Source organism: Erinaceus europaeus, chromosome 6, assembly GCF_950295315.1.
Source record: "Erinaceus europaeus chromosome 6, mEriEur2.1, whole genome shotgun sequence".
NCBI classification, from domain to species: Eukaryota; Metazoa; Chordata; class Mammalia; order Eulipotyphla; family Erinaceidae; genus Erinaceus; species Erinaceus europaeus.
In genome coordinates this window covers 26,784,844-26,802,385 of record NC_080167.1, presented here as the reverse complement: position 1 = coordinate 26,802,385, position 17,542 = coordinate 26,784,844, and the positions used below count along the sequence as shown (strand labels likewise).

The window sequence follows — 17,542 nt, the reverse complement described above, 5'->3', positions numbered from 1 at the left end:
ACAATAGTTTGTACATGCATAACATTCCCCAGTTTCCCATTTAACAATACAACCCCTACTATGTCATTTATCATCCTTCATGGACCTGTATTCTCATCTGTCTTTGGGCATCTGGGCTGCTTCCAAGTGTGAAGCTCCAGGATTTCAAACCTTACCCACTGCTCCCTCATGGTGTTCACACTAGACATATTCTGGGGTGGTGATGGGAAGGATGGTCCTGACTGTCTGACATCCTCCTCCTTGAATATTTTTACCTCTAATTTTTGCATCTAAGGATGTCTTCATCTCTGCGGCCGAGCGGGACGTGTACACCGGGGACTCACTCCAGATCTTCATCGTGACCAAGGAGGGCATCAGGGAGGAGACTGTGCCCCTCAGGAAGGATTAAGCTGTGTGCCGGTGTGGGCGGGTCAGGGTTGCTGGGCTGGTACTGTGAGCCATCAGGCTGTTGGCTGCGTCAGATGAAGCCCGGGGCTCCCTTTTTCCTACAGCTGTCTCCTGAGCAGGCCAGACCCCAGTGCAGAATTTGCTTTTCTCATTCTTAATATATATATATATATATTGTCTTACCTCTCAGCCATTTTTTGTTTTCATGAGTTGAAAGCTAACAAGTCCTGTCAAAGTTTTGTAAGAAATGTCTGGAAAAATCCGACTTTTGATCAGCTTACCTCATGAATGAGTTTAGTCAGAAGTCTGGGATGGTTTTTACCCCACTAGGAATGGGGAAAGCCTTTCCCTAAATTTTAATAGGGCACAAAGTAGTTTTTGTTTTAGAACTGATAAGTAGATATTGCCCCCACTGTGTATAATGGAATAATTCTTGTTTAAACAAGTGAGATCGCAAAAAAATAAAATAAAATAAAATAAAAACTCCCCACATTTCCTGAGTCCTTACCCTGTCTCCTCTCTTCTGTGTTCTTTTTCTTTTTACGACAGAGACAGACATTCAGAGGGAAGGAGGAGATAGGGAGGGAGTGAGAAAGAAATGAGAGTCCAGTGTTTTCTCCACTGCACCACCTTGCAGTTTATCCACATATCTGTCTGTCTGTCTGTCTATCTAAGCATTTTAAAAATATGTATTTTTAATTTAGTCTTGGATAGAAACAGAGAAATTGAGGGGCAGGAGGCCTGAAGCACTGCTTTACCATTTATGAAGCTTTTCCCCTTCACGTGGGGACCTTGGACTGAAACCCGATTCCCTGTGCACTGTAACATGAGCGCTCTACTGGGTGTGTCACTGCCCAGCCCCCTTGTCATTTATTTCTGATGCAGTTCTGGGGAGAACACCAGGGCTTCTTCACACTGCGTGATACTGCCGAGTGGCCTCTTAAGCCTCTTTCTTTCCATCTTTTCATTCATTCTTTTTTCTTTTTTTTTTCCAGGGAGATGAGCATTTATTAGGAGAAAGTAAGGACAGAAAAAGAGAAGAAAGTACAAGCCACGAAGGCATGTGGACCACTGAGAAAGAGAGCCACGAAGGCCTTCAGCCGATTTATATGCTGCATGTTTAGAGAGAAAGAAAGGAGAAACCAATGTTGTCACTTCACTTACCCATGCTGTTCCCTTGGCGCTCCCATGTAGTTCTGGGCACTGAACTCAGGGCCTTATTCATGGTAAAACATGAGCTTTTTTCTGCCCCAAATCTGTTTGTTTATTTTGTAGAGCCAGGAACTCATGCGTGTGTGATTTCACTGTTTCCGATGGCTTTTTCATTCAGTTATGAAGGCTAAGAGAGAGACAGAGATCAGGAGAGATACCACAGCACTAGACCTTCCTCCTCTGCTGCCAGACCTATAGGCAACACATATGGCAATCACACAACCTCCTCCGCTCCCTTCTCCTTCCCTCCCGCCACCACCCCCAAACAGGTTTATTTTTGAGCTGAACAAATTTGTCCCTTTCTGCATGCCTACTGCATAAAGGCGCTAGATTTTTCATCCCCAATAGACCACTGCATCTGATAGGAGATTCCCACATGAAAGTAAAGACAACCCAGACAGACATTCTCTTCATCAGTGACTTTTGGGGAGGGCGGTAAAACCCTTTCTAGGCATTATCTCAATCCTCAGAAACAACCTGCCATGTAGATAATTGCTTAGTGCAATTTCACATGAGGACTCGAAGGCTCAGATAGGTTGGGTTTTGTTCCAGAATGTAGACCATCTCTGAGCAGATGCTTCTGTCACCGTGTCTTTGGGAGTAGTGGGCCCTGGGTGGGTGCTTCGGCGCATAGGAGCAGGGTGACTCAGAGACACAAGGTAGTGCCTGAAGGCACAATCTACACTTTGTAATTTGAGTCTAGGAACCTTCAAAGCTCATGCAGTTAAATGCTGTTTGGTTTTGCTTCTAGTGCTTAACCAAAAAAAATAACTATACTATCCTTGTGGTCCGGGAGGTGGCACAGTGGATAAAACACTGGGTTCTCAGCCATGAGGTTCTGAGTTCGATCCCCAGCAGCATGTGTACCAGAGTGATGTCTGGTTCTTTCTCTCTCTCAGCCAGTCTTTCTCATGAATAAATAAATAAATAAATTATTTTAAAAGATAACTATACTTAACCAAAAAATAACTACCAGATCATAGTAGAGGGCACACATTACCATGTGCGAGGACCTGGGTTCAAACCTTTGGTCACCACCTGTGGTGAAGCAGTGCTGCAGGTTTCTCTATCTGTCTTCCCTCTCAATTTCTCTCTGTCTCTGTCAAAAAGAAAACAGAAAAGAGAAACAAAAAGGGGGGAACTAAAAATAGTGGATTTGTTGTGCAGGCACCAAACCCCAGTGATAATCTTGGTGGCAATAAAAAAAATGAAATTACTTTCTTTCTAGGTCAACCCAGATCATGGGACCAACATGCAGGGAATGGTGTTTAGATTTATGTCTCTTAAAAAAAAAGTTTTAATCTTTATTTATTGATTGGATAGAGACAGTCAGAAATCGAGAGGGAGAGAAACAGAGAGGTACCTGCAGGCACTGCTTCACTACTTGCAAAGCTTTCCCCATGCAGGTGGGAACCGGGGGCTCGAACCTAGGTCCTTGCACATTGTAACACATGTGCTTAGCCAGGTGCGCCACCACCTGGCCCCAAGCTTAGATTTCTCTCTTGTCCTTTCCAGCTTGCCCCTCTACTTGGCCTCACTCTTCATCAGCCTTGTTTTCCTGTTGGTGAACTTAACCTGCGCGGTGCTGGTGAAGACAGGAGCCTGGGAGAGGAAGGTCATTGTCTCTGTGCGAGTCGCCATTAATGACACTCTCTTCGTGCTCTGCGCCGTATCTCTGTCCGTCTGTCTCTACAAAATCTCTAAGATGTCCTTGGCCAACATCTACCTGGAGTCTAAGGTGAGGTGGCATGTCATCAAGATCCCACTATTCAGCCTCTCTCCCAGCGGCAAACAGAACAGGACATACACCTTCCCCACCGGAACTCCTGCAGATGACTAGTCACTCTGTGGTTGCCACAACACACAGCTAGAGCTTTGTGTGCGAGACGGGTCCAAGTCCAGGTCCCTCAAAATGTACTAGGGGGGTGGTGGTGCATAATTACTGACTGAGAGTTAAATCTCTGGTTGAAAGGACAGTGGTTGAACTGACATATGGAATAAGAGAAATGAGGAAAAAAAAAAAAGCTCAGGTATGCATCTTATTGCCAAAATTAAATTTACATATGATCAGAAAATATAGGAAATTCAAAAGAAATAAGCCAGAAGGATTAATTGGTAGATTTGAGAACTTCAACTAATACAAATTTTTAATGATGGCCTAATTAAAATCTATGCGATAGCTCTGGCATTAAATATTTCATATACTTTGTAAACTAAACAGCTGGATGGAACTGATGAATAAATATAAGCCCTTTATAAACATAAAGTACATAAAGGAATATGAGACTTGATTGTGCTAATATTCTTCATAGGAACACATCTAGCTTCCTACATTGGGCCATACATAGACTCCAAGTCCAGAGTCACATCAGGATTGTATTGCTACTGGTTCTAGACTCGGAGAAAGTGTTCATTGCCCACAACCACTGTCAGCAGCACTGCTCCTTCCCCCACCCCCACCCTCTGAGGTTGTGGTCCCCAAGCCTGGAACTGGGTACTGGACACATACACTTCAAATCTATATAAGAGAATGTGAAACTTGAGGCAGGGGTGTGGAGTAAGGTGGGATTTGGAGCTTTGCTCATGGTCTGTGAGAAAGAAGGGCTCTGTCAGAAGCCTGGGTGAGGCTGAAGTGCGAAAGCACAGCAGGTCGGGACACAGGTAATGTTCTGGGAGGAGGTAGGTGCTGGTCCTGGGATGTGTGTCTTTTATGCTTTCTGCTTTTCCAGGGCTCCTCCGTGTGTCAAGTGACTGCTATTGGTGTGACCGTCATCCTGCTGTACACCTCCAGAGCCTGCTACAACCTCTTCATCTTATCCTTTTCTCAGAGCAGGAACATCCACTCCTTTGATTATGACTGGTACAATGTGTCAGATCAGGTCAGTGGGTGCTGAGGGGTTACTTGAACAGCAGCTCTGAGCTCCCTGTGCCTGTGGGGGAGAAGTAGACACCTCTCTTGCTTCTGTGTGTGTGTGTGTGTGTGTGTGTGTGTGTGTGTGTACACACACACACACACACACACACACCACACACACACCTTTTGCCTTCCCACCTTCCGGCGCTCTTGTCAAGTAATACATAAAACATTGGTGGGGGTAGGGAGTTGAGAGATAGCTCCCTGGTAGGGTGTGTGCCTTTCTATGTGCGTGCCCTGGGTTTGAACCTTGGCAACATATGCAAATACCATGGCACCAAGGGGGAACTCTCTCCTCCTCACACCCATTTGAAGTAAAATGAGGAAAGTCAGCTAGGAAGGAAGTGGCAAAATTGTACATGTGTGTGTGAGGCCCTGGTGCTGGGATGCAGATACACACACACACACACACACACACACACACACACACACACACACACACATCCAGTCTAGTTTCTTGGGTGGGAGACAGACGACCAGGGACTCATGGCTGAGCTGGGAACGCAGTTCAATCTTTATTGACGAGCGGGGTTGCAGTCCAACAATCTAATCTTTTCTAATATTTCTTCATTAGAAAGCCCTTTTATGTCTCTTGAGGTAGAAGTGTCAGGAAGAGGAAGTAGGTAGGATAGGGGGTGGGGAGAAGGAAAATAGCTGTGAAGCAGTGGGGATTAAACCAGTGAAAACAATGATGATGTAAATAGACCACAGCCTCAAGCAATGCAACAGAAGGGGTCTTAGAAGCAGAACTTAGAAGCATAGCAACACACACACACACACACACACACACTCCCTTTCTTTCTCTCTCTCTAAGCCAGAGCTGAGCCATGATCTGGAAATGGAAAAAGAAAGGAAGGAAGGGAGGAAGGAAGGAGAAAAGAGAGAGAGAAAGAGAGGGAGGGAGAGGAAAGATACCATAGCACCGAAGCTTTCTTCTGTGCAGTGGTGGCCAGGCCCGAACCAGGGCTGCACACATGGCAAAGTAGCCCTCTATCCACGTGAGCTGTTTCTCCAGCCCAGAATTTTATTTTCTCAAGTGTACCCACTTGTAAGTATCCAGCTCAATGTCATTAAAGACATTCACATGGTTGGTTATGTGACTGTTGTTACCACCGTCCTTTGCCAGAACTCTTTTCATCTTATAAAATATTGGTTTGTTGGAAAAGTTGTGACATATTGGCATAGGAAAAAAAAAAAACAACCAGAAGAAGAATATCACATGGCTTTTGCAACAGCCCAATAGAAATCCGCAGTACCATTGTAAGGGCTGAGCAGGGCTCCGGCACATACATACATACATACATACATACATACATACATAAATATGATGACAGAGAGAAGGGAAAAGAGTTAAGTTTAGGTGACTTTTTTTTTTTTAATGATAGCCTTCCCATAATGCTGCCCAAACTCAACTATTGTCACGTAGAGACAATGAGAGAACATCGCTGTATCACGCCCATTTGATCATTGTTCTGGTCCAGATGCCAAACATCCTGGGCTCTGAGAATGGTTTTTCTAGACAAGTCTTCGGTAAGCTTTCAAGGAATTTCAAAGAACAGGTTGTGGTTAATGTGAAGAACAGTGTGAGAATTGATGTGTTTATTCTAGGGACAAGGCTATTACTCTCAAGAATTTGGGAGGTAGCAATGCAACAGTCTCATTGTTCAATTGTCATAGAAAAGGAAATTAGCTTGGGGGCTGGGTTGTAGTGCAACTGGTTAAGTGCACATAATACCGTGCAAAAGGTCTAAGGTTCGAGCCCCCGTTCCTCACCTGCAGGAGGTAGCTTCCCGAGTAGTGAAGCAGGTATGCAGGATTCTCTCTCTCTCTCCCCACCTCCTCTCTCAATTTCCTTCTGTCCTATCAAATAAAACAGAAAGAAAAAAAAATGGCCACTGAGAGTGGTGGATTAGTAGTGCTGGCACTGAGCTCCAGCAATAATCCTGGTAGCAATAAAAAAATAATAAAATAACAAATACATAAATAAAAAATAAGTAAAATTTAGCTTAAATTTGAAAAGGGTAAATTTAGACATAAGATTTTAGAGAGCGAAGTAATAAAATATCAGAAATTGGTTTCTGTCTTTGTATATGTTGATGGAGATAATCAGATTATCACTGCCTGCACCCTTGCAGTGGCCATTTGCTTTCTTTCTTTTTTGAGAGAGACAGGGAGAAGGGATTTGGGAAAAGGGAGAGAGAAAGAGAGACACCTGCAGCATCTCCACTGTCATGAAGCATCACCTTCCTTCCGCTGGTAGGGGTGGGGGCTTGAACCCAGGTCCTTATGTAGGGTAATAAGCATGCTCTACTGGGTGTGTGTCACTACCCAACCCTTATCCTTTTACATTTTAAATAACTGCCACTGGGTGGCGGAGAGAGCATAACAGTTAATGCAAACAGACCCTCATGCCTGAGACTCCCAGCTCCCAGGTTCAATCCCCCAATCACCATAAGCCAGAGTGGTGGAGCAGTACTCTGGTTAAAACAAACAAAGTAAAAACCCTGCCACTGTAGACCTGGACCATCAGTATTACTTGATTTTAACATGTCCATTTTAGGGAAAGAGAATCATATTAGAATCAGTCTCTAATGCAAGAAAGTAGCGAATCAAACTTGATGTCGTCAAACTGTAGTCACTTTCCCCTTTATCCCCTTCTTCCCAACAGGCAGATTTGAAGAATCAGCTAGGGGATGCTGGATATGTAGTGTTTGGAATTGTCCTGTTTGTGTGGGAGCTCTTACCTACCACGTTAGTAGTTTACTTCTTCCGAGTTAGAAATCCTACAAAGGACCTGGTAAGTAAACCATTATTATCTATGCAAAAAAATCTCCAATTCTAATCATAAAACAAGCCATTCAAGTGTTTGGCTTGAGTTTTTTCACTAGGTGACCTCTTTCATACTGTTGTGATGCTATTTTTCTTTTCTCTTAGGAGGGAAGTATTGATTTTTTTTTTTTTCAATTTTGCTTTATTTAAAAAAAAAAAAATTGAAAGCATCTACTAAGGCCCGGAGGTAGTGATTAAGTATATTCCCAAATTTAACATAACCTCACTTGACTTGATTTGCACCAAATATATGAGCTTTTTAAAGATTTATTTGAGAGAGAGAGAGACAGCAACTTCTGGGCCTCATGACCTCATGAGCTTTTTTTTTTTTTTGCCTCCAGGGTTATTGCTGGGACTTGATGCCTGCACTATCAGTCTATTGCTCCTGTGGCCATGTTTTGATTTTTTTGATAGGACAGAACTTGAGAGGGGAGGGGAAGATAGAGAGGGAAGAAGACACCTGCAGACCTGCTTCACCACTTGTGAAGTGACACCCTTGCAGGTGGGGAGCCAGGGGCTCAAACCAGGATCCTTAACACGGGTTTTTGTGCTTTGTACTATGTGTGTTTAACCCAGTGTGCCACTGCCCAGCCCCCATGAGCTTTTCTTATAATCAAGGAAAATAGAATGGTAATTCTCCCTTCTGTATTATGCTGGATGCTGGTTAGGGAATGGGATGAAAGTAAACTATTGTGAAGAATTCTAAAGTCACTCCTTCAGTTTTGTTATATTTCTGCTCTGCCCTTCCCTCCTTCCTTCCCTTCCTTCCTTCCTTCCTTCCTTCCTTCCTTCCTTCCTTCCTTCCTTCCTTCCATCTTTCCCTGTTTCCAGGGCACTGCTCAGCTCTGCCTTACGGTGGTACTGGGAATTGAACCTGGGACCCCAGAGCCTCAGGCTTGAAAGTCATTTGCATAATGGTCATGCTATCTCTGGGACCCTTTGCTCAGTCAAATTTCACTTGAATGTTTCTGTGGGACAAGCCAGAAAATGCAAAGCCTAGCAGAGTTAGGAAGCTCCTGGAAGCTTTACTTCACAAATTATTCTAACCACACTAGATAGTGGCGGAGTTTTAAGACACTGTTTCTGTGAGACCTGTGGAAATGCATTGTGAGTGATTGTTTGGCTAATGTTAGTTAGTGTTGGTAAGGCGAGCACATCTCTCTCTCTCTCTTTTCTTTCCCTGTATTAATTTTTAGATAGTTATTCATGAGCTAGAAGGAAAAAGAAAGTGAGCAACCTATATAGAATTACTATTACAGAATGGAATCACCATTCTCTGTTTTTCTTTGCTGAAGGAAAAAACTTATATATTGGGCTGTCAGAAAAGTCGTGGTACATTTTTGCATAGAAAAACACACCATGACTTTTCCGACAAGCCTAGTATTTAGTTTATAGCAAATTAAGGGTCAAATGTTAGTGTGAATGTGGTTGTGTCAGGAAAAAGAATCACTCCCTCCAGACCTTGGGCAGGTTGTGGGCAGAACAGCAGTGAGTATTGATTTTAAGATACTTGGGATCAGTCTCCTCGATTTTCATTATCTTTACCTGCAGAAGAGAGGTTCTATATTTTGATCTATATTTGCAGTAGAAATATCTGGGGGCTGCTGTAAAGGATTTAATCATTTCCATAGGGCTATTGGCCTTCCCAAGGATTTAATCATTTCCTCATCACTGGCAAAGAGACATGTGAATACAATACTAGGCATCAGATTTTTTTTTTTTTTGGAGTCAACAAGGAGGAACTTTATTAATTTTCTATTGATTTAATAATGATTGACATGAATTGAGAGCAGCATGCAGGAAAGTGAGCCCCACCCTAGAGGTTCCAGGACTGGGGGAAATATAGGCTCTATAGAGGAAGTGGGAGGTGCCTGCTGTCTTAGGGTTAAGGAGGCAATAGATAGTTATTGCTATAATCACAATATTTGACAATTGGGTTAACTTTGAAAAATCTCTTTGTTAGGATTTTCTGTATCATACACAACATCACCATAATTTATGTCCTTTGACATTATTTGTATATAGCCGTGCCACCAGTTGCTTCTGTTCTCCCTGGTCTAAGCTTTTAAGAGAGTCAACATATCAATTACTCAGCCTATGTATTAAGAAGACTCATTCTGTGCTTTAAAAAGCTTGAGGCATTCAATCAATTTTTCCCCACTCATATTAATTAGTGACTTATATGACTACAAATTAATAGGAGTGTACATAAACACCATTCCCACCCCAAAAGACTGTGTCCCATCTCACCCCCCACCCGTGCCCTGGGAAGCTGAACATCCACCCTCACCCTCACCCCAGGGTTTTTACTTTGGTGCCCTACTTCAGATTCAGTCAGATCCTGCTTTGAGTTTCCCTTTCTGTTCTTCTTTCTCAACTTCTGTTTATGAGTGGGATCATCTCATAGTCATCTTTGTCTTTCTGACTTAGCTCACTTAACATAATTCCTTCTAGCTCCATCCGAGATGGGTCAGAGAACCCTCTTAGGGAGAGAGGCAGGCTGGGAGTATGGTTCGGCCTGTCAACGCCCATGTTCAGCGGGGAAGAGTTACAGAAGCCAGACCTTCCACCTTCTGCATCCCACAGTGACCTTGGGTCTATACTCTCAGAGGGGTAAAGAATAGGAAAGCTATCGGGAGGGGAGGGGATAAGGAGTTCTGGTGGTGGGAATTGTGTGGAGTTGTACCCTTCTAGTCCTATGGTTTTGTCAATGTCTCCTTTTTATAAATAAATTTAAAAAAATAGTGATTGACAAGATAATAGGATAAGAGGCAGAAGGACAGGAAGAAGGAGAGGTAGGGGCAGAGATATCACAGCATCAAAGCTTCTTTACTCTTGGGGTGGGGGGTTGGGCAGGCTCAAACTTGCATTGTGCACAGGGCTAGTGAGCTATTTGCTGGCCCTATAACAATAACGTTGTTGGGAGGAGAGGCGAAAGCTTTTATTTGGAGGCCTCTGTTTCTGTGGACTGCACTGATAAAATTTAGATCCTCTTAAATATAAGAGAACCTAAAATGAACATTCTAGTGAAAGGTACAGCCTTCATCCAGAGGTGCAGAACATATTTAGCTTCTGTTATTGATAATTTATTTTAAAACTTCATTTGGTAATACAGAAAGAAATTGTTAGGGAAGGGGTGGAGAGGAGAGGAGATAGAGATAGAGATAGAGAGATAGAGAGAGAGAGATAGAGAGAGAGAGAGGGGGAGAGAGAGAGAGACCTGCAACACTGCTTCACTCATGGAGCTTGAACTTGAGACCTTGCACATGGTGGTATGTACACTTAACCAGGTACGCCACTGCCTGGCCTCCTATTTAGCTTCCTGTAAGAACAGTCTTACTGATCTTTGTCTTTTGTAAATCAGACCATGTCAAAGCATACTGAAAAGTGAACTATTTTTCTAGACCAACCCTGGAATGGTCCCCAGCCATGGATTTAGTCCCAGATCTTATTTCTTTGACAACCCTCGAAGATATGACAGTGACGATGACCTTGCCTGGAACATTGCTCCTCAGGGACTTCAAGGAAGGTAAGACCCTTGCTCACGTTACAGAGGCCTGCCTAGGAGGGTGAGGGCTGCAATAGTGAAATGGATGCAAAAGAAAAGAAAGCCTTGGAGTTGGAGGTAGAATGAAGTAACTGAAAACAGGAGGGGAAACATCTGTTGAGTGGTCTGAAAAAATTATGGTGCATGTATTTTTTTCATTTTTAATATATTTTCATTTATTTATTATGCATAGAGAGAGAGAAATTGAGAGAGGAGGGGGGAGATAGAGAAGGAGACAGAGACACCTGTAGCCTTGCTTCACCACTTGTGAAGCTGTTCCCCTGTAGGTGGGACCAGGGGCTTGAACCTGAGTCCTTGCACACTGTAATGTGTGTACTTAACCCGTTGTGTCACCACCTGGCCCCACATGTATTATTTTTTTCTATGCGAAAATGAGTCCTGACTTTTCCACAACCCAATTGTATGTGAGAGTAGATGCAGCCATGTAGAGACCTGCCCCCATGATGCACTTCTCTTACTTCTGCCATGGGCAGTGTGGCCTCCAAGCCAAAGGGTGGTAGTTTGGGGTTAGTCTTTCCTATCCCTTGGCCTGCTGATGCTTCTGCCACACTTGACAGCCCAGCCATCTTTATGTGCTTCTTTCAACCTGTCAGTCTGGGAGCTGAAAGGCCACAAGAGCAGCAGGAATGAAAGAGTGTTGAACTGTGCCGGCTGGGCCCCTCTCTTCTCTCCACTTGTCCCATGACCCCTGAGTTAGGCTTGTGTGAGAGAAACTTCAGGCCAGCAGATGTAAGGAACATAGATAAACCGGAAGCCAGATAATAGAAATGAACCAGGTTAAAAGTAATACACAAGAAAGCAAACAAATTTTTCATAAACTTGTCTCTGAGCAACAAATGAATGAATGAAGTTCATGTTAAAGTGTTAATGATTGGGTCTGTGGTGGCAGACCCAGTAGAGCACACATTCTTTTTTTTTTTTTTTTCTGCCTCCAGGGTTATTGCTGGGGCTTGGTGACTGCACTGCTCCTGGAGGTCATTTTTTCCCTTTTGGCTGTTTTTATGGTTGTTGTGGTTATTATTATCATTGCCATTGATGTCGTCACTGTTGGATAGGACAGAGAGAAATGGAGAGAGGAGGGGAAGACAGAGAGGGGGAGAGAAAGATAGACACCTGCAGACCTGCTTCACCACCTGTGAAGCGACTCCCCTGTAGGTGGGGGGCCAGGGACTTGAACCTTACGACGGTCCTTGTGCTTTGTGCCACGTGCGCTTAACCCGCTGTGCTACCACCCGACCCCAAATTCTTTATTTTTTGACCTCCAGGGTTATGGCTGTGGCTTGGTGCTGGCACTACAAATCCACCTCATCTGGGGACCTTCCCCCCAACCTTTATTTTACATTTTCTATTTTACAGGACAGATGAATTGAGAGGGGAAGGGGAGAGAGAGAAGGAAAGAGAGAGATAGATACCTATAGACCTGTGTCACTGCTTGTGGAGCATTCCCCCTGCAGGTGGGGAGGCAGGGCCTCAAACCCAGATCCTTGCAGGTTCCTTGCACATAGTATTATGTGTGCTTAACGAGTGCGTCACCACACAGCCCCCAGAGCACATGTGACCATGCATAAGTACCCCAGTTCAAGCTCCTGGCTCTAGCTTACAGAGGTTGGGGAGGGTTTCATAAGCAGTGGAGCAATGCTGTCTGTCTCTCTCTTTTTAAATAGCTTTATTTATTTATTGGATAGAGATAGCCAGAAATCAAGAGGGAAGGGGGTGATAGGGAGAGGGACAGAGAGACACCTGCAGCCCTGTTTCACCACTCACAAAGCTTTTCCCCTAAAGGTGGGGGAGGGGGGACCTGGGGCTCGAACCTGGGTCCTTGCACATTGTAACAAGTGTTCTCAACTAGGTGTGCCACCACCCGGCCCCATGTCTCTCTTTCTCCATCTTTGCTCCTTTATTTCTCTCTGTCTCTATCAAAAAAAAAAAAGGGAGTAGGGGATGGCCACTGAGAGTAGTGGATTAATGTGGTAGGCACTGAGATCCACCAATAACCCTTGTGGCAGGGGGAAAAAGTTAATGATAGGGGCCGGGTGGTGGTGCACCTGGTTGAGCGCATGTATTACAATGTGCAAGGACCTGTGTTCGAGCCCCTGTTCCCATCTGCAGGGGGAAAACTTTGCGAGTGGTGAAGCAGGGCTGCAGGTGTCTCTCTGTCTCTCTCCCTATTGCCCCCTTACCTCTTGATTTCTGGCTGTCCCTATCCAATAAATAAAAAGATAAAAAAAAATCTAAAAAAAGTTAATGATAGGCTTTTAAATTCATAAAGGGTTGCATACAATCAGGTTTCATTTCTTTTTAAAAAATTATCTTTATTTTATTTTTATTTAATGGATAGAGACAGTCAGAAATTGAGAGGGGAGGGGGTGATAGAGAAGGAGAGACAGAGAGACACCTGCAGCATTGCTTCACCACTCGCAAAGCATTCCCCCTGCAGGTGGGGACTGGGGACTCAAACCTGGGTCCTTATGCACTGTTAACATGTACACTCAACCAGGTGCACCAACACCCGGCCCCCTGGTTTCACTTCTAAGAAACACTTAACCTGAAGCTTCCCTCTTACCGTAACAGTTCTCTCATCCCAGTCACCCCACTGCATTTCCTCCTAGCTGTGTGTGCTCCTCCACACCCTGCTGGAGCCGCCCTAACCCCTCACTTAGCAGAAGTGATGTAGCTTTGAGGAAGTGGTCATAGTGTGTGCGTGCGCGTGTGTGTGTGGGGCTCCTTCCCACCACATAGCAAGCATACTAACTAAATAGAAAATAAGTTGCATCTGTTTAGTCCAAAGTACAGATCATGCTCTCTCCTTAGTACATGATCAGTATGAACTCACAAAACCCCTGTGAGCTTGGTAATATCACCCCTGCAGTTGAAACATTTTGCTCCACAGAGCAATTTTTAAAAAATTTTAAAAATACTAAAATATATATGTATTTTTAGTATTGGATAGAGACAGAGAGAAATTGAGGGAAGAAGAAGCTAGAGAGGGAGGGAGACAGACACCTACAGCTTTCCCCTTGCAGGTGAGGACCAGGAGCTTGAACTGTGATGTGTGTGCTCAACCAGGGGCACCACTGCCTGACCCCTCAGAGATACTGGTTCATGGTTCTAGTAAAACCACAGCAGACATTTGTGGGCTGACTTCTTCTAGCCAGCGTGCATAGCAGTGGGAAGATGGGGGTGCAGGAAGATACTTTAAAAAGACTTCAGGATTGGTGGGGGGTAGTTAGCAGAATAGTTATGCAAAGAGACTCTCATGCCTGAGGCCTCAGAGTTCTAGGTTTAAGCCCCAACACCATCATAAGCCAGAACTAAGCAGTGTTCAGGTATAAAAAACCCAAACCAGAAAGCTTTAGGACTGTCTAAAGGTCATACAAAATTCCAGTTGTTTCAGCATAAAAATAAACATGTCGTCAATAAGTATAATATTTCAAGGCACTGGAATTTCTCTCTCTGTCTCTTGTTTTAAAGTTTTGCTCCAGACTACTATGATTGGGGACAACAAGCTAACAGCTTCCTGGCACAAATAGGAACAACTCTACAACCAGACTCAAGTTTGGATCCTGATAAACCAAGCCACAAGTAGCATCAGTTAACAGTTTTAAGAATTCACGACTCCTCAGTTGAAATACATCAGAAGGACTAGCTTATGACAACTGACTTCTTTGAAGGGCACTTTTCCTTAAGGAATAGGACTTGATTTTTTACTTGTTACAAATTTATAATGACTCCATAAGACTAAGCAATACATTCATTACATTGATAAGAAAAATCTTATTTTAGTACTAAAAAGTGAACCTCGCTACCTGTTTGAGCAGGTAATAATTTAAAGATTCTGTACTTTTATAAAGATGTATTTTATATAACTTAAATAATAATGCTAAAATATAATAGGGTTTTTATTTTAGGATGTTATTGCAATGTATGATATAGTTTGCACAGACTTGTATGCATAATTCACTTTAAAAGTATACCATATAAAGCCTGATGGTTTAGTGCTTTTGGACCAAAGTATTCCTCAAAACTTAACCAGAAGGTTACTCAGATTCTCATACTGGTGGACTCTAAATATAGTTGATATCTGAAAAGCCAATTGCAACTCCAGTTTTTATAGCTATATAATGTAGCAGAATATCGGTAGACTGGAGAATAATTGGCTCCTTAGAGTTCTTTACAGCCCACAAGGCTGGCAGCTTAAGGAATTCTAAATTCTGCCAAATTTGGTACTCTTTTTCAACAGGGCACTAATATATATCTCAATAAATTAATGTTATAAATGTTAACAGAGTTGACTTATACTATCTAACCTCCTCTGCTATATTCACAGAGATTTTGCACAGTTTCTCAGCTCTATGAAACATACTATGTATTACCTCAGGACTTCAGCAAGACTACACCTTCTCCAAGTCAATAGCTATTCATTACAGTCGAGGAGAAATGAGGTTCCCCAGGGCAAATTAATAATAAACAAGGTTTTTGAGCCAAAAATCTTCGTGGAATCAGAAGTTTTTTTCCCTCTTATGATCTAATGTCAAAGTTAAAATGATGTTCCTTAGTTTTCAAGAACTCTGAAAAGGGGGCCGGGTGGTGACACACCGGGTTAAATGCACATAGTACAAAGAGCACAGACCCCGCACAAGGATCCTGGCTCCCTATCTGCAGGGGGGTTGCTTTTCAAGCAGTGAAACAGGTCTGTGGGTGTCTTTCTCCCTCTCTATCATCCCCTCCCCTCTCAATTTCTCTGTCTGATCTAAAAAATAAATAAGTAAATATATATATATATATATCCACAGGAGCAGTAGATTCGTAGTACAGGCACCAAGCCCCAGCTAGAAAAAAGAGCTCTGAAAGCAGCCTAGGGGATATTGTATGTTTATTTATTTTATTTTTTATTTATAAAAAGGAAACATTGACTAAATGATAGGATGAGAGGGGTACAACTGCACACAATTCCCACCACCAGAACTCTGTATCCCATCCCCTTCCCTGATAGCTTTCCTATTCTTTAACCCTCTGAGAGTATGGAGGTCATTGTGGGATGCAGAAGGTGGAAGTCAACATGGGCATTGACAGGTCGATCCATACTCCCAGTCTGTCTTTCTCTTTCCCTAGTGGGGAAGGGCTCTGGGGAAGCAGAGCTCCAGGACACATTGGTAGGGTTGTCTGTCCAGGGAAGTCTGGTCAACATCCTGCTAGCATCTGGAACCTGGTGGACAAGAGAGTTAACATACAAAGCCAAATTGTTGACCAATCATGGACCTAAAGGCTGGAATAGTGCAGGTAAAGAGTTGGGGTGGGGGTGTCTCTGTTTTGTAGATAGCTAGTAGGCATATTTTAGTTATATTCCAAAGGGCCTGTGGCTATACTAATTTTTTGTTTGTTTTTGCTTGAGCCTGAAATCTGATATGCAGGTGGATTCTAATTATTGTCTGGGGCGATGATGTCATGGCTGGCAGAAGGACCAAAAAGCTGGATCAGGGAAGAGAGTAGCTCCCAAATATGGGAAAGGTGTATAAGTATTGTTGATTATAAACCCCATCAATTTGATGTGATCTGGTGCCCATATTCAGCTTAGGAGCCTATGTGACCTCTGCATCCCATAGATCTGAGCTCACATTCTGTGGTCATGAGTAGGAACGTTCCAAGCTGCCCCAATATCTTGACCCATCTTCCTCAGGTGTAGCATAGAGTATATTGTCCAGGCTCCTTTTGGAGGATGGAACATTCTCTACCACTGTTGATCCAAGTTGAGGGCAAGGTCCTATGGGGGCCCACAAAGGGGTCTATTGTGTTGTTCCTGATAGAGATGGCCAGTAACAATGGAGAGAGGCATTTATTTGAGGTCTAGGCCCATCATGTCTGTTTGGGAATTTCAGGACTCCCCGAATAGGGCCCCAGCTGATGGGGTGGCCTGATAGTGACTAAAGAGTCATCATTAAAGTATGCCAGTCTCTTACCCTTATTCAGCTTTTGTAGTCCTTGCTTTGATGAGGTTAGCTTTGGAGTGAGTGAGAGAACTGTAATAGGAAGTAGGTGAGGAGGGTATCTACATCTCAGTAGACACTATTTCATTACGAACTTGATACTTACTCACTACAGACTATTGTGTATTTTTGCTTTCAGGTGTATATGTTGCCCTGATTGATGGATACATGTGAACATATGCTCTATCTCACGGGACCTGGCCTATATCTAGGTTTTGGGATTTTTGTTAGGAAATGAACCTCCTGGAATGGAATTAGAGAATACTATGAAAGGAAAGGTCTCATCTGAGTAATGAGGGTGAAGGGATTGACATTCCATGACTGACATCTCTGGGCACAGTCTGAAGTGAAGCATGCTGAGGTGGTACTCGTTGCATTGATTACATTGGGATTGGTGGATGCAATATCATTTGGTATGAATTGAGAGAAGCATGCAGGAAAGTGAATCCCACCCTGGAGGTTCCAGGACTGGGGGAAATATAGGCTCTATAGGGGAAACGTGAGGTTCCTGCTAGCTTAGAATTTAAGATGATAGTTATTGCTATAATCACAGTATTGGGCAACTTTGAAATATCCCTTTAATAGGATTTGCTGTATCATACACAACATCACCATAATTTATGTTCTTTGACATTTGTATATAGCTGT

General features: G+C 43.3%; 1 protein-coding gene across 1 annotated transcript in view; it reads left to right on the top strand.

The window, feature by feature from the left end:
- Positions 1–15,398, top strand: part of GPR137B (G protein-coupled receptor 137B) — a 61,910-nt gene extending 46,512 nt beyond the window's left edge. Inside the window, exons 3-7 of the mRNA XM_007522928.3 lie at positions 3,115–3,337; positions 4,329–4,478; positions 7,182–7,310; positions 10,747–10,871; positions 14,382–15,398. Of these exons, the coding sequence (XP_007522990.1) occupies positions 3,115–3,337; positions 4,329–4,478; positions 7,182–7,310; positions 10,747–10,871; positions 14,382–14,496 (742 nt within the window). The 3' untranslated portion in view covers positions 14,497–15,398. The remainder of the gene's footprint in view (positions 1–3,114; positions 3,338–4,328; positions 4,479–7,181; positions 7,311–10,746; positions 10,872–14,381) is intronic.
- Positions 15,399–17,542: the final 2,144 nt, after the last annotated feature.